Genomic DNA, 20,435 nt, shown 5'->3' on the forward strand with positions numbered 1-20,435 from the left:
ACACTCTGTAGTTTGGTCTATATTGATACGGGACCTAGACAACTTTGATAAATATCCCCCTATATCTCTACTTTATGTTGGCATCATAAAGTTGACTTTTGGAAGACATCAGAGGGCTTCAAAGTTGAGCCACAATTTTCCAATTTTTCACAAAATGTTCTGAATCAGAATTTTTCAGGGACCAGTTCAGGTTTGAAGTGGATTTGAAGGGCTTTCTTATTAGAAATACCCCATAAATGACCCCATTATAAAAACTGCATCCCGAAAAGTATTCAAAATGACCTTGAGTAAATGTGTTAACCCTTTAGGTGTTTCACAGGAATAGCAGCAAAGTGAAAGAGAAAATTCAAAATCTTCGCATGTTCTTTTAGACCCAGCAAACCCCCCCCCCCCCCCCACATGGCATACTATTTTGGAAACTACACCCCTCAAGGAATGTAAGAAGGGGTACAGTGAGCCTTAACACCCCACAGGTGTTTGACGACTTCGTTAAAGTTTGATGTGATGTGTAAATAAATAAAAAATTCACTAAAATGCTGGTGTTCCCACAAATGTAACTTTTTTTTACAAAGGGTAATAGGAGAAAATGCCCCCCAAAATGCGTAACCTCATCTCTTCTGAGTATGGGAATACCCCATGTGTGGATGTCAAGTGCACTGCGGGCGCACTACAATGTTCAGAAGAGAAAGAGTCACATTTGTCTTTGGGAAAGCAAATTTTGCTGAAATGGTTTTTAGGGGGCATGTCACATTTAGGAAGTGCCTATGGTGCCAGGGCAGCAAAAAAAAAAAAAAAAAAACACATGGCATACAATTTTGGAAACTACACCCCTTAAGGAACGTAACAAGGGGTACAGTGAGCTTTAACCCCTGAAGGACGCAGGGTTTTTCAGTTTTTGCATTTTCTTTTTTTCCTCCTTAACTTTTAAAAATCATAACCTTTTAATCATAAATTTTCCACCAAAAAATCTACTTTGCAGTTGACTTTAGTCATTATACCCAAAAAAACACGGCGAAACGGAAAAAAAATCATTGTGCAACAAAATCTAAGAAAAAATGAATGGAAAAAGGAATGAATTTTTTTTTTTCTTCACCAAAATGCTGGTTTGCCCCTAAGTTAAACTTTTTTACAAGGGGTAATATGAGAAAATGCCCCCCAAAATGTGTAACCCCATCTCTTCTGTGTATGTAAATGAAACGGAAAAAAAATCATTGTGCGACAAAATCTAAGAAAAAACGCCATTTTGTAATTTTGGGGGCTTCCGTTTCTACGCAGTGCATATTTCGGTAAAAATGACACCTTATCATTATTCTGTAGGTCCATATGGTTAAAACTGTACCCTTCCTATACAGGTTTAATTTTGTCGTACTTCTGGAAAAAATCATAACTACATGCAGAAAAATTTATACGTTTAAAAATGTCCTCTTCTGACCCCTATAACTTTTTTATATTTCTGTGTACAGGGCGGTATGAGGGCTCATTTTTTGTGCCGTGATCTGAAGTTTTTATCGGTACCATTTTTGTTTTGATTGGACTTTTTGATCACTTTTTATTCATTTTTTTTAATGGTATAAAAAGTGAGCAAAAATACGCTTTTTTGGAGTTTGGAATTTCTTACGTGTAACGATATATTTTTATAGTTCTGACATTTACGCACGCGGCGATACCACATATGTTTATTTTTATTTACACTGTTTTATTTTTTTAATGGGAAAAGGGGGGTGATTCAATCTTTTATTAGGGAAGGGGTTAAATGATCTTTATTAACACTTTTTTTTGCAATGTTATAGCTCCCATAGGGACCTATAACACTGCACACACTGATCTTTTACACAGATCACTGGCTTGTATTAACACACCTGTGATCAGTGTTTTCAGCGCTTGACTGCTCCTGCCTGGATCTCAGGCACGGAGCAGTCATTCGCCGATCGGACACCGAGGAGGCAAGTAAGTTCCCTCCCGGTGTCCTGTAAGCTGTTCGGGACGCCACGATTTCACCACGGCAGTCCCGAACAGCCCGACTGAGCAACCGGGATACTTTCCCTTTTGCTTCAGATGCGGAGGTCAGCTTTGATCGCCGCGTCTGAAGGATTAATACAGGGCATCACCGCGATCGGTGATGTCCTGTATTAGCCGCGGGTCCCAGCCGTTAATGGCCGCAGGGACGTCCCCGCTCACGAATCGCATCCCAACTCACTCACCGTCCTCCCACTGCTCCTTCCTCCCGGCGCGCGTGTGACCCGGTGGCATATAGCGCGAGCCAGCGGAGGACGTAAATATACGCCCTTCCTCGTTAAGGAGTTAACACCCCACAGGTGTTTGACGACTTTTCATAAAATTTGATGTGTAAATGATTTTTTTTCACTAAAATGCTGGTGTTCCCCCAAATTTTACTTTTTACAAGGAGTAATAGGAGAAAATGGCCCCCAAAATGTTTAACCCCATCTCTTCTGAGTATGGAAATACCCCATGTGTGGACATCAAGTGCACTGCGGGCACACTACAATGCTCAGAAGAGAAGGAGTCACATTTGCAAATTTTGCTGAAATGGGGGGGCATGTTGCATTTAGGAAGCCCCTATGGTGCCAGACCAGCAAAAAAAAAAAAAAACACATGGCATACTATTTTGGAAACTACATCCCTCAAGGCACGTAACAAAGGGTACATTGAGTCCACACAGGTGTTTAATACATTTTCATTAAATTGGGATGTGAAAAGGAAAATTTTGATTTTTTTACACTAAAATGCTGGTGTTACCCCAAATTTTTCATTTTCACAAGTGGTATTAAAGAGAAAATTTTATTGTAAATTTGTAGATACATTTATTTGGAGCAAGGACATACCTCATATCTGGATGTTAGCAGCTCTGAGGATGCACACCAGGTCTCGGAGGAGCAGGAGTGCAATCAGGGTCCTTGAGCTTCTGCATAGCTGCCTATGGAGCCAGAACACAGGGACCCCCCCCCCCCCCCTCAAGGAGCGTTACATGGAGTAAATAACTGGAGTACACTATGTATCTAAAGTGGGGTACAGTGGGACATAAAATTATAATATGGGACATAAAATATATTATGTTCCCAGAATGATGACCCAGAGCATAGCCAAAACTAAAAAAATATGCCCACCCCAAACCCTGTGCTCTGAATCATCATTCTGGGAATGGGATGTGTGTGGCCTTGTAACGCCGAGCGCTCCGGGTCCCGCTGCTTCCCCGGAGCGCTCGCGGCGTCTTCGCTCTGACAGCGCGCCGGTCACTGCTCCTGACCGAGAGCGCTGACCGTGGCGGGACGTCCCCGCTCACGGATCGCATCCCAACTCACTCACCGTCCTCCCACTGCTCCTTCCTCCCGGCGCGCGCGGCCCCGCTCCTTAGGGAACACTATACCTTAATTAAAATCATGATTTTATTAGTACAATTTTAGTTGAGTACCTCTTGATAAAGGGAAACCGAAACGATCGTAGGGGTCTGGGCTCTGCAGCGTAATATGGGTAAGCTTACTATATGCACTTTATCTTACCAGTCTCTGTGTCTCTTTGCAGTCTGCATGGATCCATAGATAAGCGCTTGTGTTACCACTATATCATCACACTATCATTGCGCAATATTATATCTTTGTATATATATATGCACATGCGAGTTGAAATCTATTTTAGTATTTGTTTGCACTAATTTATATTCTATTATACCCACAATTGTGGTCAGTGTATACTTTAAATACCGTATATAGAGCACTTTAGTAGCAATAATTGATATGCAGTGCAGTTCTCTTAGAGACTGAGATATTATATTAATTACTTGTTACATCATATTATATGTTAGCCCATTGCAGCTGGTAGTAGCCCTATTTTTTTGTACTGGAACCTAACCTAATCCCAATTTCAATTATTGGCGTCTGTTCACTTTGTTTTTTAAAATTGTACTAATAAAATCATGATTTTAATTAAGGAGTTGTTTGAACTCGATTTTCTTTTTGTGTATATGGTATTATGAGTTCTCCTGTGTCCATGCAGGAATTAGTGTGCCCCCGATTGTATGCCATAGAGGCAAGGGGTGATCATGCATGTTCAATGCTAGAACCTGTATTAATAATCCTTAGGGAACACGCGTGCCAACTTCCTGAGATTTAAAGAGCCAGTTCACCATTAATTGGTGCATGGTTCAATCAGTTCAAAATGTATAAAAACTCACTTCCCCTTCCTGTCCTTGCCGGATCTTGTTGCTCTAGTGCCCTGAGAAAGCGTTTTGTGTGTATCCCTAGCCTGTGTATCCAAACCCTTTGCCGTTGCCCCTGACTACGAACCTTGCCGCCTGCCTTGACCTTTTTGCTACGTCCGACCTTGCCTTCGCCTTGTCCTTGTGTACCACGCCTGTCTCAGCTGTCAGTGAGGTCGAGTCGCTATCAGGGGATACGACCTGGGAGTTACCACCGCAGCAAGTCCATCTCGCCTTGCGGCGGGCTCTGGTGAAAACCTGTAACTTCTTAGAGCCGGTCCCCTGGTACGGCCCACGTCATCGCCTCACTGACACAGAGGATCCACTACCTGCATCCTAACCGCTTACCAGTCCGGTTCCTGACAGGCCTTCCCTAACCTGTTGCCTCAAATGCGCAGCCCGCTCAGGTGGAGAGAAAGCGCTGCACATTTGAGGCAACATAAAAAAGTCCCCAATGATAGTGACTCAGTGACCCATGACAAATTTTTGGAAAAAATACCCCCAGAGGTCTTATCAGGTTTTTTTTTTTTTTATAAAAGAGTTTTTGGGCAATTTAATGGTTTTATGGGGTTAAAACTTGGAATATACTCTGGACTTGGTACATTGGGGTCAAATTATGGAAAATTTAAATGAAGAGGGAAAATGGAGTACTCCATGAAAGTGTGAAACTCCCTGAAGCAATTTTTAATGGAGAGGCCGGGATGATCGGGGCAAGTGTCACATTGAGTGGTGGTATCCTTCCGTATCCCCCTCTTGTAACACACTCTGCATCTTTTCTGGGATCGTCCCTTCTTTCCAGTGTGGGGGACTTCAACTGGAAAGTGCTGGCCTTGGACAATCCTGGCACCAATAACTTCAGTTCCTTGGGAAGTCTGGCCTGCTCTTTCCCTGTCTCCAAAGATCAGGGCCTTAGGACTTCTTCTTGGAACTGAAGGTATGTCCCTGTGTTGCCAGCGTTCTGGTACTTTACAAAAGAGTTCTACATGGCAACCTTTACTAAGTAGACCGCTACTTTTTTGTACCATATCCGTGTTTTCCGCAAGGCCATGTATGGCTTGAGGACTTGATCAGAAAAATCAACTCCCCCCATATACCGATTGTAGTCCAGAATACAATCGGGCTTGAGGACCGTTGTTGTGGTACCTCCCACAGGGACAGGTGAGCTGCCGTTACCATGAAGTGTGGTCAGCATAAGGACATCTGTTACGCTGAGCGCTCCGGGTCCCTGCTCCTCCCCGAAGCGCTCGCGGCGTTTCTCTCCCTGCAGCGCCCCGGTCAGACCCGCTGACCGGGAGCGCTGCACTGACATTGCCGGCGGGGATGCGATTCGCATAGCGGGATGCGCCCGCCCGCGAATCGCATCCCAAGTCACTTACCTGTCCCGGTCCCCGGCTGTCATGCTCTGGCGCGCGCGGCTCCGCTCTCTAGGGCGCACGCGCGCCAGCTCTCTGAGATTTAAAGGACCAGTGCACCAATGATGGTGCCTGGCCCAATCACCCTGATTAGCTTGCACCTGCTCCCTGTCCATATAACCTCACTTCCCCTGCACTTCCTTGCCGGATCTTGTTGCCTCGTGCCTTGAGAAAGCTATTACTGTGTTACCCATACTGTGTTCCTGACCTCCTGCTATTCCATATTGACTACGAACCTTGCCGCCTGCCCCGACCTTCTGCTACGTCTGACCTTGTCTCTGCCTAGTCCTTCTGTCCCACGCCTTCTCAGCAGTCAGCGAGGTTGTGCCGTTGCCAGTGGATACGACCTGGTTGCTACCTGGTTGATACCAGTAGCTACTTAGAACCGGTCCACCGGCACGGTCCACGCCAATCCCTCGCTGACACAGAGGATCCACTATCAGCTAGCCGAATCGTGACAGTAGATCCGGCCATGGATCCCGCTGAGGTCCCGCTGCCAGTCGTTGCTGACCTCACCACGCTGGTCGCCCAGCAATCCCGACAGATCGCCCAACAGGATCACCAGCTGTCGTACTTAACCACCATGACTCAGCAACTTCAGTCACAGCTACAGCAGCTTCAGTCACAGCTACAGCAACTCCAGTCACAGCTACAGCAGCAACAACCATCTCCTCCGCCGGCTCCTGCACCTCTTCCGCAGCGAGTGGCCGCTCCTAACCTCCGCTTGTCCCTGCCGGACAAATTTGATGGGGACTCTAGACTCTGCCGAGGTTTCCTGTCACAATGTTCCCTACATTTGGAGATGTTGTCGGACCAATTTCCTACAGAACGGTCGAAGGTGGCTTTCGTGGTTAGTCTCCTGTCTGGGAAGGCTTTGGCTTGGGCCACACCGCTCTGGGACTGCGATGACCCTGTCACCGCCACTGTACACTCCTTCTTCTCTGAGGTTCGCAGTGTCTTCGAGAAACCAGCCCGAGCTTCTTCTGCCGAGACTGCCCTGCTGAACCTGGTCCAGGGTAATTCTTCAGTAGGCGAGTACGCTATCCGATTTCGTACTCTTGCTTCCGAATTATCTTGGAACAACGAGGCTCTCTGCGCGACCTTTAAAAAAGGCCTATCCAGTAACATCAAAGATGTGCTGGCCGCACGAGAGATTCCTGCCAACCTGCATGAACTTATCCATTTGGCCACCCGCATTGACATGCGTTTTTCAGAAAGACACCAGGAACTCCGCCAGGAAAAAGACCTAATCCCTGGGCACCTCTCTCACGGTATCCCTTGCAATCTACCTGTTACGCCGAGCGCTCCGGGTCCCCGTTCCTCCCCGGAGCGCTCGCCTCATCCTCGTTGCTACAGCGCCCCGGTCAGATCCACTGACCGGGTGCGCTGCGGTCCCGCCTCCAGCCGGGATGCGATTCGCGATGCGGGTGGCGCCCGCTCGCGATGCGCACCCCGGTCCCCGTACCTGACTCGCTCTCCGTCGGTCCTGTCCCGGCGCGCGCGGCCCCGCTCCCTAGGGCGCGCGCGCGCCGGGTCTCTGCAATTTAAAGGGCCAGTGCACCAATGTTGGTGCCTGGCCCAATCTTCCCAATTACCAATTAGTGTGATCACCTGTGTACTTCCCTATATTACCTCACTTCCCCTGCACTCCCTGGCCGGATCTTGTTGCCTTAGTGCCTAGTGAAAGCGTTCCCTTGTCTGTTCCTAGCCCGTGTTCCTGACCTCCTGCCGTTGCCCCTGACTACGATCCTTGCCGCCTGCCCCCGACCTTCTGCTACGTCCGACCTTGCTTCTGCCTACTCCCTTGTACCTCGCCTATCTTCAGCAGCCAGAGAGGTGAGCCGTTGCTAGTGGATACGACCTGGTCACTACCGCCGCAGCAAGACCATCCCGCTTTGCGGCGGGCTCTGGTGAAAACCAGTAGTGTCTTAGAACCGGTCCACTAGCACGGTCCACGCAATCCCTCTCTGGCACAGAGGATCCACCTCCTGCCAGCCGGCATCGTGACAGTAGATCCGGCCATGGATCCCGCTGAAGATCCTACACTGGTCGCCCAGCTAGCCCTAAAGATCGCCCAACGAGATCAACAGCTGGCATACTTGACCTCCGAGGCACTGCGTATTCAGTCACAGATACAGCAGCTGCAGCCGCAGATACAGCAACAGCTACAGCTGCAACTACCATCTCCTCCGCCGGCTCCTGCAACTCCTCCGCAGCAACCGGTCCTTCCTAACCCCTGCTTGTCCCTGCCGGACAAATTTGGCGTAAAGATCGCCCAACGAGATCAACAGCTGGCATACTTGATCTCCGAGACACAGCGTCTTCAGTCACAGTTACAGCAGCTGCTGCCGCAGATACAGCAACTTCAGTCTCAGCAGCTGCTGCCGCAGATACAGCAACTTCAGTCACAGCTACAGCTGCAACAACCATCTCCTCCGCCGGCTCCTGCAACTCCTCCGCAGCAACCGGCCGTTCTTAACCCCTGCTTGTCCCTGCCGGACAAGTTTGATGGGGACCGCAATGATTCTGCCACAGCCACAGTCCAGTCCTTCTTCGCTGAGGTCCGTGGTGTCTTCGAGGAGCCTGCCCGAGCTTCTTCTGCCGAGATTGCCCTGCTGAACCTGGAACAGGGTGTTTCTAACGTTGGCGAGTACGCCATTCAGTTCCGTGCTCTTGCTTACGAGTTGTCCTGGAATAGTGAGGTTCTCTGCGCGACCTTTAAAAAAGGCCTATCCAGCAACATTAAAGATGTTCTGGCCGCACGAGAGACTCCTGCTGACCTACATGAACTCATTCATCTTGCCACTCGCATTGACATGCGTTCTTCCGGATGGCGTCTGGAGCTCCGCCTGGATATGGACTTTGTTCGCACGAAGCGTTTTTTCTCCCCGGCTCCTCTCTCCTCTGGTCCTCTGCAATCCGTTCCTGTGCTTCCCGCCACGGAGGCTAGGCAAGTTGACCGGTCTCGCTTGACACCTCAAGAGAGGACACGACGCCGCATGGAGAATCTTTGCCTGTACTGTGCCGGTACCGAACACTTCCTGAAGGATTGTCCTATCCGTCCTCCCCGCCTGGAAAGACGTACGCTGACTCCGCACAAAGGTGACACAGTTCTTGATGTCAACTCTGCTTCTCCACGCCTTACTGTGCCTGTGCGGATATCTGCCTCTACCTTCTCCTTCTCTACTATGGTCTTCTTGGATTCCGGATCTGCAGGAAAAATTTTTTTGGCCTCTCTCATCAACAGGTTCTACGTCCCCGTGACCAGTCTCGCCAGACCCCTCTACATCTATTGTATTAACAATGAAAGATTGGACTGTCTCATGCGTTTCCGCACAGAACCCCTCCTAATGTGCATCGGACCTCATCACGGAAAAATTGACTTTTTTTTCCTCAGGTTCTTTGGCCCCAAGAAGAGGGGGAGACCCAAGGGGGGGGGTACTGTTACGCCGAGCGCTCCGGGTCCCCGTTCCTCCCCGGAGCGCTCGCCTCATCCTCGTTGCTACAGCGCCCCGGTCAGATCCACTGACCGGGTGCGCTGCGGTCCCGCCTCCAGCCGGGATGCGATTCGCGATGCGGGTGGCGCCCGCTCGCGATGCGCACCCCGGTCCCCGTACCTGACTCGCTCTCCGTCGGTCCTGTCCCGGCGCGCGCGGCCCCGCTCCCTAGGGCGCGCGCGCGCCGGGTCTCTGCAATTTAAAGGGCCAGTGCACCAATGTTGGTGCCTGGCCCAATCTTCCCAATTACCAATTAGTGTGATCACCTGTGTACTTCCCTATATTACCTCACTTCCCCTGCACTCCCTGGCCGGATCTTGTTGCCTTAGTGCCTAGTGAAAGCGTTCCCTTGTCTGTTCCTAGCCCGTGTTCCTGACCTCCTGCCGTTGCCCCTGACTACGATCCTTGCCGCCTGCCCCCGACCTTCTGCTACGTCCGACCTTGCTTCTGCCTACTCCCTTGTACCTCGCCTATCTTCAGCAGCCAGAGAGGTGAGCCGTTGCTAGTGGATACGACCTGGTCACTACCGCCGCAGCAAGACCATCCCGCTTTGCGGTGGGCTCTGGTGAAAACCAGTAGTGTCTTAGAACCGGTCCACTAGCACGGTCCACGCAATCCCTCTCTGGCACAGAGGATCCACCTCCTGCCAGCCGGCATCGTGACACTACCCCTGTGCCTCCCGCCGAGGAGCCTATGCAAGTAGATCGGTCTCGCCTGACTTTTGAAGAGAGGTCTCGCCGTAGGGATAAAAATCTATGTCTGTACTGCGCTAGTACCGAACATTTCTTGGTGGATTGCCCTATTCGTCCTCCACGTCTGGAAAATGCACACACGCAACCTGCTCATGTGGGTCTGGCATCTCTGGCTACGGAGTCTGCTTCTCCATGTCTCACTGTGCCCGTACGGATTTCTCCTTCTGCCAACTCCTCCTTCTCTGCTGTGGCCGTCTTGGACTCTGGTTCTTCTGGAAATTTTATTCTGGCCTCTTTGCTTGATAGGTACTGCATCCCGGTGACCCATCTCATCAAGCCGCTCCACATTTCTTCAGTCAACGGAGTCAAGTTGCACTGCACTGTGCGTTATCGCACAGTGCCCCTGCTTATGAACATTGGACCACATCTCGAGAGGATTGAATTTTTGGTTGTGCCCGGCTGCACATCTGAAGTCCTTCTCGGTCTGCCATGGCTCCAGCATCATTCTCCCATCCTTGACTGGACCACCGGGGAGATCAAGAATTGGGGTCCTGCTTGCCTCAAGAAATGCCTCACTTCTGCTCCCAGCCCCGCCTGTCGAGCCTCAGTGTCTCCTCCTGTGCCTGATCTCCCGAAGGCTTATCAGGACTGTGCCGTGCCTCCTCATAGCCCCCGTCCTGGTGACACTCTGCCCCGTGCCAAGCCTCACCCTCTGCCCCCCCTCCCCATTCCCACTCCTTCTGGACTGTCTGCCGTGCATGGGCATACCCAGGACTTCGCTGTCCTCCGGAGGGAGACTCTACAGTTGCTCCCGATGTCCTCGTCCTGTGTGGAGCGACATCCCGACAAAAAGAGGGGGAGACCTAAGGGGGGGGGGTACTGTTACGCTGAGTGCTCCGGGTCCCTGCTCCTCCCCGAAGCGCTCGCGGCGTTTCTCTCCCTGCAGCGCCCCGGTCAGACCCGCTGACCGGGAGCGCTGCACTGACATTGCCGGCGGGGATGCGATTCGCATAGCGGGACGCGCCCGCCCGCGAATCGCATCCCAAGTCACTTACCTGTCCCGGTCCCCGGCTGTCATGCTCTGGCGCGTGCGGCTCCGCTCTCTAGGGCGCGCGCGCGCCAGCTCTCTGAGATTTAAAGGGCCAGTGCACCAATGATGGTGCCTGGCCCAATCACCCTGATTAGCTTGCACCTGCTCCCTGTCCATATAACCTCACTTCCCCTGCACTTCCTTGCCGGATCTTGTTGCCTCGTGCCTTGAGAAAGCTATTACTGTGTTACCCATACTGTGTTCCTGACCTCCTCCTATTCCATATTGACTACGAACCTTGCCGCCTGCCCCGACCTTCTGCTACGTCTGACCTTGTCTCTGCCTAGTCCTTCTGTCCCACGCCTTCTCAGCAGTCAGCGAGGTTGTGCCGTTGCCAGTGGATACAACCTGGTTGCTACCGCCGCAGCAAGACCATCCCGCTTTGCGGCGGGCTCTGGTGAATACCAGTAGCTACTTAGAACCGGTCCACCGGCACGGTCCACGCCAATCCCTCGCTGACACAGAGGATCCACTATCAGCTAGCCGAATCGTGACAACATCCCTCTTATCCTTATACCTGACCAGCAACAGGTTTTCATGGGTAAGGGCACGGGACTCACCCTTGGGCACAGGTGTCTGAACAAAATTTAGAGGTAGGCCTCGCTGGTTCTTCCGCACGGTCCCACAAGCGGACGTGGATCTGGCGGCAAGGGATGTGAACAGAGGGATGCTGGTATAAAAGTTGTCCATGTAACTCCTAGCCACCCGAATTGCTACTACCCTGCCTAGTCTTGTTGGCTCCGACCAATCTGGTTTCATAACTGGACGCCAAACTTCGGACAATACCAGAAGACTTATACATATATTTCATCAGATTGAGTCTCATAAAACTCCCGCAGTGGTCCTGGCGCTCGACGCAGAAAAAGCGTTCGATCGTCTCAAATGGTCTTATGCTTTTGCGGTTCTGAAACGACTGGGCTTCGTAGGACATATTTTGTCTGCGATCTCAGTTTTATATTCTGGACCTACAGCTAGGGTGTTTGTCAATGGCACTCTCTCTGATGAATTTGTGATCACAAATGGTTCCCGTCAGGGTTGCCCCCTTTCACCCCTCATCTACATTCTCTCTATAGAACCATTAGCTCAAGCCATCCGTCTAGATAATAAAATATCGGGCATACCTATTGGCCCTACGCCCCACACCATCTCGCTGTTTGTGGACGATGTGGGCCTTACCTTAGGAGATCCGTCGTCCTCCCTACCCGCAGTCTTAGATAACATAACGGAATTAGGTGCCCTATCTTATTATAAGCTTAATACCTTGAAGACCCAAGCATTGCCTTTTAATCTCCCCGCTAGGATATTATCCAAATTAAAAACCACATATCAATTTGATTGGCTGTCCTCGCATATTGACTATCTGGGTACCCACATTTCATACCCTACGGACACGTTATACAAGTTTAATTATGATCCCCTACTCACCTCCCTCTCTATGGAAGCTAATCACCTTTCACGCCATGACATATGGACTGGTAGAATTTCAATGTTTAAAATGTTTCTCCTCCCCAAACTTCTTTACCTTTTCTGCACACTTCCTATCCCTCTTCCTAATTCCTTCTTTGTCAAAGCCCAACGTATCCTGTCCAACTTTGTTTGGGCAGAAAAAAAGCCTAGATTAGCAGCATCCCTTTTACTGCGCTCCAAACTGGCGGGAGACCTGGGCATCCCTAATATACGGGGTTATTATAGTGCCACTCTCACAACTTAAGTATTGGTGGTCATCGGACAACTCGTTCCCCTGGTTACTCATTGAGCGTCAAGCTGTTTCCCCATGTACGTTACAGGACTTACTACTTTTTCCTATTTGGAACCTGCCCCCACCCAACGTTTCCAACCCAGTTATTTCAGCCTCTTTCTCTGCATGGCGTACCTTCCTTAATAAACTAAATTGTCCTTTGACTTTAGGACCCCATGATATACCCCTATCGGTAATCCAATCTCATCTAATTGACCTCCCTCTCCACAACTGGATAATTCAAGGCATCACGCACACGGGACTTCTTTATAGACAAAATGTGCTCCTTCCCTTTGACATCATCCAGGGACTATATAACATACATAAATCTGACTTTTACAAATATCTTAGAATCCGCCACTTCCTCTCTAGTCTGACAACACCCTCGATAGGCCTGCACACACAAGTCTTGAATTATTTTCAATCCACAGGCAAAGGCCTCCGGCCACTTTACACTATGCTCATGGATTCAGGCAATTTAGTCAAAAGTTACCCACTACGATTGTGGGATAGGGATTTAGATAGATCCATTGCACTACCAGACTGGCAAAGGTCTCTCCGAAGTGCGAATAGGGCCCTACAATGCTCTTCGTATTTAGAATCTTACTATAAAACGGTCCTCCTCTGGTATTTCACTCCAGACAAAATGTTGCTAGCTTACCCAAACTCTTCTCCGCTGTGCTGGAGTGGTTGCGGTCAGAAAGGCTCATTATACCACATTTTATAGTCCTGCCCCCTTATATCACATTTCTGGAACGCTTGTTAACAACTTTTATTCTCCATCCTCCCATATCGCTTCCCATGGTCCCCAGACTTGGTCCTATTATTTCTGAACATAGATAAAATACTCCCACAACATAGAGACTTTTTTTGCATTTTTTGCATCACAGCCAAAGTACTCCTTACTAGCTTCTGGAAAACTGCAGCCACGCCATCACTAGACTCACTAATAGGTAAGATTAACACTACTTATTCCTATGAGAAAATAATTGCTATGGGATCTCAGAGACTGAAACACTTCTCTGCTAGATGGGCAGTCTGACTTCCATCCACACATTGCAAGGATATTTGACAACGAATCAATACCCATACCTCATTTAATAAAGCTCCTCATTATACCAACTCATTAGAATTCCCCATCTGATTACATCTTTATATGGGCACAAGACCGTTCTTCGTAAGTACACTATTCCAGACCTACACTCAATTCCATTAGTACAGGTATTACACACTTGATTTTTATATTGCATACCACCTACTTGTCCTCCCTTTGGTTTACCCCATTGATTTTGTTGAGTTCTATGTTATCATTTTTCTATGACAGCTGCGCCTGTCCCACTGTTTAATTTCTGCCGTTATCTATAAGACAGCTGCGCCTGTCTCGATGCTTGTTTTATCTCGATACTTGTTTTGCGTCACTTGAACGAAAATTTCTTAATAAAAAAGTATTGAACGTAAAAGTTGTCCATGTACACGTGGTAACCCTTATCCAGCAATGGGTGCACAAGGTCCCAAACGATTTTCCTGCTAACACCCATAGTGGGGGAACATTCTGGGCGTTCAATACGGGAATCTCGTCCTTCATATACTCAAAACTTGCAAGTGTACCTGGAGGTACTCTCACAAAGTTTGTAGAGCTTCATGCCATACCGCGTCCGCTTCGAGGTAATATACTGGCAGAAGATGAGTCTCCCCTTAAAACTGATAAGAGACTCATCTACCGAGAGCTCCCTTAGGGGTATGTAGGCCTCCCAAAATTTGGCCCCAAAGTGATCTATGACCGGCCTCACTTTGTAAAGCCGGTCATAGGTGGTATCACCTCGGTGGGGACATGCCGCATTATCGGCATAAAGGAGGCATTTCCGAATGGCCTAGAACTGCCTCCGGGCCATGACCATACTGTAGAGTGGGGTCTGGTAGAGGACGTCCCCACTCCAGTCATAGGCGTGCGCAGCCTACTGCATTAGGGTGTGCACCCTAAAGCACAAACTCACTACGCTCACGCATGTGTTTATGTATGTATGTATATATATATATATATATACATATACACACACACACTCCTGCATGCATAGTATAGGAGGATTGGATCCAGGGCCGGTTTTAGGCTTAGCATGGCCCTGGGCAAAATCAGAAGTGGGGTCCCAAAAGTTGTAATAGTGCACTAATCAGATTAGCACATTTTTTGGTCACTTCAAATACCATAAAAAAATATCTAAAAAGCAAAAAATAAATAAAAAATGGTACCGATAAAAACTACAAATCACAGCGCTAAAAATGACCCTCATACATCCCCATATACAGAAAAATAAAAGTGCTATAGGGATCAGAATAGTACAATTTTATATTTTTGTATAGTTCCCCCACATTAGGTTGGCAGTATAAATCTCCCACATTAGGATGGAAATATATTTCCCCCACATTAGGTTGGCAGTATAGTTCCCCCACATTAGGTTAGTAGTACAGTTCCCCCACATTAGGTTGGCAGTATAGTTCCCCCACATTAGGTGGTAGTATAGTTCCCCCACATTAGGTGGTAGTATAGTTCCCCCACATTAGGTGGTAGTATAGTTCCCCCACATTAGGTGGTAGTATAGTTCCCCCACATTAGGTTAGTAGCACAGTTCCTCCACATTAGGTGCAGCACAGTTCCCCCACATTAGGTGCAGTACAGTTCCCCACATTAGGTGCAATACAGTTCCCCCACATTAGGTGCAATATAGTTCCCCCACATTAGGTGCAGTACAGTTCCCCCACATTAGGTGCAGTACAGTTCCCACATTAGGTGCAGTACAGTTCCCCCACATTAGGTGCAATATAGTTCCCCCACATTAGGTGCAGTATAGTTATAATTGTAGGGAGGAGGACAAGTCTAGAATTTACCATGAGGCTTACGGGACTAATTCTACCCCTGATCTTATATTTGCCAAGGGGTTCAATGGGCGGAGCCAAAGGGTTGTCAAAATTAGGTTTTGCCTAGAGTGTCAAAAATCCATGCACCAGCCCTGACTAGACCTCCCACTTGTGTGTATGTTTGCTGGTGTTTATAGGGCGGCATTTGATGTGGATTTGAAAAAAAATTGTAAGTTGAATGGTAAAAGTCATGTTTTTCTTTACTTGGCAAACATAAGAATGCTTTTACTATAAGATGGGGGCACAGAGGGGGGAATATTCCAAATAGAATTTTTTTTGCACCAGATTGGTTGAAAAAGTGATGCGGCACCCAGCAAGCTTGGAGCAGCGTGCACGTTGTAGTTTTGGGTCTGCAGCTGACCCAAAACTAGGACTCCCAGGATGTTGCACCATAATCTAAATTGTACTCCTATATAGTGCAAGATGTGTTGAGTTGTAGTTTTGGTCATCATAGATTGTATCAGGGCATGCTGGGAATTGTAGTTGGTAACTGCACCTCCCAGCATTGCATTCCTTCAAGGAATGCAATGCTGGGATTTTCAGTTACCAACTACAATTCCCAGCATGCCCTGATACAATATATGGTGACCAAAACTACAACTCCCATTATGTTGCACTGGGGGTGCTGTGTGTGTGTGTGAGTGTGGGGGGGGGGGGGGGTGCTGTGTGTGTGTGTGGGGGGGGGGGGGGGTGCTGTGTGTGTGTGTTTGAGGGGTGCTGTGTGTCTGAGGGGTGCTATGGGTGCTGTGTGGGGGATTGGGCACATAATACATACATAATATAAAATATATACATAATACATTAAAAAAATGTTATTTCAGCTACGAGGTCGGTGCTGTAGTAGTTTTTAGTATATTTGCTGGTAGAAGAGCACGGACTGCAGAGAGTGGGCCATGTCCCGTGTATCAGAACAAAGGAAAAAAGAAAGTTACCTCTTTCAAGGTGCTTGTAGTATTAAACCATCAAACCTTTAATCTGTATGCATTAAAAATAGAAAAAGGTGACATCAATCATAAAAGAGAAGCGAAACTCCAACACGTTTTGAGCAAAATGTCGCTCTTAATCATGGCTATATGTAGCCCAAACGCACTGGAGTTTCACTTTTCTTTTATGATGTCACCTTTTTCTATTTATACTGCATACAGATTAAAGATTTGATGGTTTAATACTACAAGCACCGTTATCCTTGGAAGAGCCGGAGGAAACTTTCTTTTTTCTTTTGTTCTGATTCATAATACATATACATATGTCATACATACATACACACATCATACATGCATAACCTACACATATATATATATATATATATATATATATATATATACACACACACACATACATAATGCATAAATACATACTATATGCATACAAACATCATACATATATAATACATACACACATCATACATGCATAACCTACACACACATATATATATATATATATATATATATACACACATACATACATCATACATATATAATACATGCATGCATCATACATACATACGCACACCATACATAATATATACATATACACATCATACATAAATACATCATACTGTATGTATGATGTGTGTATGTATGATGTGTGTATGTATGATGTGTGTATGTATGATGTATTTATGTATGATGTGTATGTGTGTATATATTATGGATTTGTGTATGTATTATGTATGGTGTGCATATGTATTATGTATGTATTATATATGTATGATGTGTGCATGTGTATATTATGTATGTATGTATTATATATGTACGATGTTTGTATTTATGCATTGTGTGTGTATATATATATATATTATACATACATAATGCATAAATACAAACATCATACATATATAATACATACATACATAATATACACATGCACACATCATACATATATAATACATACATAATACATACATAATACACACCATACATACATATTACACACACCATACATATTACACACATCATACATACATATTACACACATCATACATACATACATAATACACACCATACATACATATTACACACACCATACATATTACACACATCATACATGCATATTACACACACCATACATACATACATAATACACACCATACATACATAATACACACATCCCACCCCCCTCCCGTCCTCGGTCTGTGCACTTTTCTTACCTGCGGCAGCCATGTTGGGGTCAGAGGCCGGGCACGTCCACTCCCATCTGCTGCACACTTTGCACCATCGCCCACTTCTTCCTCACGCCGAGGAATGGACACTCGGTGCCAGGAGTTGCGGCGAGGATCATCCCAGGAATGGAAGGAGACGTGCGCAGCTGCGGGGCAGCCCCTGCGGGGCAGCCCCTGCGCCTTCCGTTAGCGCAGCAGTGTGCGAGGCCAGGGAAGGGGGAGGAGCGGCCCGGAGGAAGGGGAAAAGAGTGGCCCAGAGGAAGGGGGATAGAGCGGCCCGGAGGAAGGGGAAAAGAGCGGCCCAGATGAAGGGGGGATAGAGCGGCCGAAGGACAGGGGATAGAGCGGCCCGGAGGAAGGGGAAAAGAGCGGCCCGGAGGACGGGGGATAGAGCGGCCCGGTGGACGGGGGATAGAGCGGCCCGGAGGACGGGGGATAGAGCGGCCCGGAGGACGGGGGATAGAGCGGCCCGGAGGACGGGGGATAGAGCGGCCCGGAGGACGGGGGATAGAGCGGCCCGGAGGACAGAGGATAGAGCCGCAAATTCCGCAAATTAAAAAAAAAAGCATTTTTAAACATCCGGTGTGCCCTGAAAGTCTTTCAGGGCACACCGGATGTTTAAAAATGCATTTTTTTTTTATTTGCGGCTCCGGCCGCTCTATCCCTGCTACCTGCTGCTATACATGATGGGGATTATTATGTAGGCTCACAGCTCAGGACTACATCCCCATCATGTATGATTGTGACTGTCGGGGATGTCCGGTGGGGCTGGGGTTTAGTAGGGAGAAAAGAAAAAAAAAAGTCCTGCAGCAGCGGGCCGCGGTGATTAGGGTGTGCCTGTGCACACCCGGCACACCCCGTGCGCACGCCTATGACTCCAGTACTGTCTGACACTGGGCTTTTTGACCAGGCCCATATGCAGCACGAGGGCTGGGAAGTATGTAGTGTGTGTTTGGCGTAACTTTAGATATAACGGTGTGTGATTAGAAATCACACACCGTTATATGGGGGGGGGGGGAAACAGCTGTGGCCAAAAAAGTGGGGCAAATCGCAGCACCCTGAACCCCTAATAGGACCCAGGTCACACTAAAAAAACTGTGGCGGACCCTTGAGGACCTATTAGGTTCGGGGGGGGGGGATTTTTTTATCTTTTTTTTTTTAGCTTTCACTTTTTTTTACTCCTACCTTTCTCTGTTCTGTATGCTGTCCCTGCTCTAAAGGGGCTTCTTCTGTCCTGAGGGGGGGTCCACAGCTCCTTCTTGCAGCTCTGACTGCTGACTGAACTCAGTTAGCCGGCAGAGCTGCGAGAAGAGGTGGTTGACCCCTCCCCTGCCAGCTGCTATTGGCCGCGATCCTGGGGGGGCTGGTGGTTCGACGAAATCGCCACCTCCACATAGATACAGGAGTTGATTGGGGTGTATCCTACACTCCCGATCACCATGTATCTCCGGGTCATCACCGAAATCTCGGCAAATCGCCGGTGTGATTTCACCTGCGATTTGTGGCGATCGCAAACATGGGGGGGTCTGATGCCCCCCTGGGCATTTGCACGGGGTGACTGCTGATTGATATCAGCAGTCACCCCGATTCAGTCCCCGTCTAGCGTGCGGCAGGGACCGAAATACCCACGGACGTACGCGTACATCCTTAGTCCTTAACTACCAAGGAGCTTAGACGTACACGTACGTCCATGCTCCTTAAGGGGTTAAAGGGGTGTTCCAGGAATTTTTTTCATTTGACTATGCTACAGGGGCTGTAAAGTTAGTATAGTTCTTAATATAGTGTCTGTACCTGTGTGTGATGGTTTTCTCACAATTCTTCTATGATTTTCACCCCAATATTTATTTTTAACAGCATATAAAATTACTGTTGTCTCAGATTTTTCCCAGCTTGCAATGCGGCCGAGACCTGACTCACTAGTCAGCTGATGACAGGGAGCCTGTCTGATTCAATGGGTGGAGCGATCGCTTGGTGGGAGAGAGATCAATCTGCAACTAATGCAACAGCTGTAGGCACCCTGATTGAAAACAACAGGTCTTTTGAATGGATTCAGCTCATTTATGTTTCAGTGGGTGGGGTGGCTGATGTTTGGGAGGGAGGAAAATGGAATTGTGGGATTTGTAGTCAAAAAAGAAAAACTCAAACAGGAAATACCAGTCCACAAAAAGCTAGCTACAGTGTTATGGTGGACTCACAACATAGCCATTTAGTCCCAAGACAAGCGCAGATCCTTCCTAAGCATGTGTAATACTGTCTAGCAGGTACATATAAAAATCACCTTATGGTGGATAACCCCTTTAGCACTATTATTGTAAATATCTGAAACATGTCAGTTTTGGCTCCAGGTATGCAAAACTTACCAAAGTGGTTACCTGCCTAAGCCAGTGATTGGCTGAGTGGACATCTCCTGCCGAGAAAACTTGTCACAGGAACCAGAATTCTAAATTCTATAACCTAGATTTTATGCATTTAAGATTGTCATTTATTTTATGTATTTCGTTTGTGTAAGTAATAGCATAATCAATTTTGTATTGATAGATGCATTGTGGGCTTCATTAGTAAGGAAAGAGAACGTGCCCTGTTGAAAGAAAAACCTCCAGGAACATTTTTATTGAGGTTCAGTGAAAGCAGCAAAGAGGGAGCAATCACTTTTACCTGGGTTGAGATATCACAAAATGGTAAGACAAATAATCTTTGCAAATGTATACATATTTTATAT

The 20,435-nt window shown here is 47.7% G+C and overlaps 1 protein-coding gene across 5 annotated transcripts in view; it reads left to right on the top strand.

Annotated features, from left to right (window-relative positions):
• Nucleotides 1-20,435, top strand: part of STAT1 (signal transducer and activator of transcription 1) — a 1,320,138-nt gene that overhangs the window by 1,093,739 nt on the left and 205,964 nt on the right. For all 5 annotated transcript variants that reach the window (XM_056535944.1, XM_056535945.1, XM_056535942.1 and 2 more), the window contains one exon: nt 20,255-20,394. In XM_056535944.1, the coding sequence (XP_056391919.1) occupies nt 20,255-20,394 (140 nt within the window). The remainder of the gene's footprint in view (nt 1-20,254; nt 20,395-20,435) is intronic.

This window comes from Hyla sarda, chromosome 8 (assembly GCF_029499605.1).
Source record: "Hyla sarda isolate aHylSar1 chromosome 8, aHylSar1.hap1, whole genome shotgun sequence".
Taxonomy (NCBI): Eukaryota; Metazoa; Chordata; class Amphibia; order Anura; family Hylidae; genus Hyla; species Hyla sarda.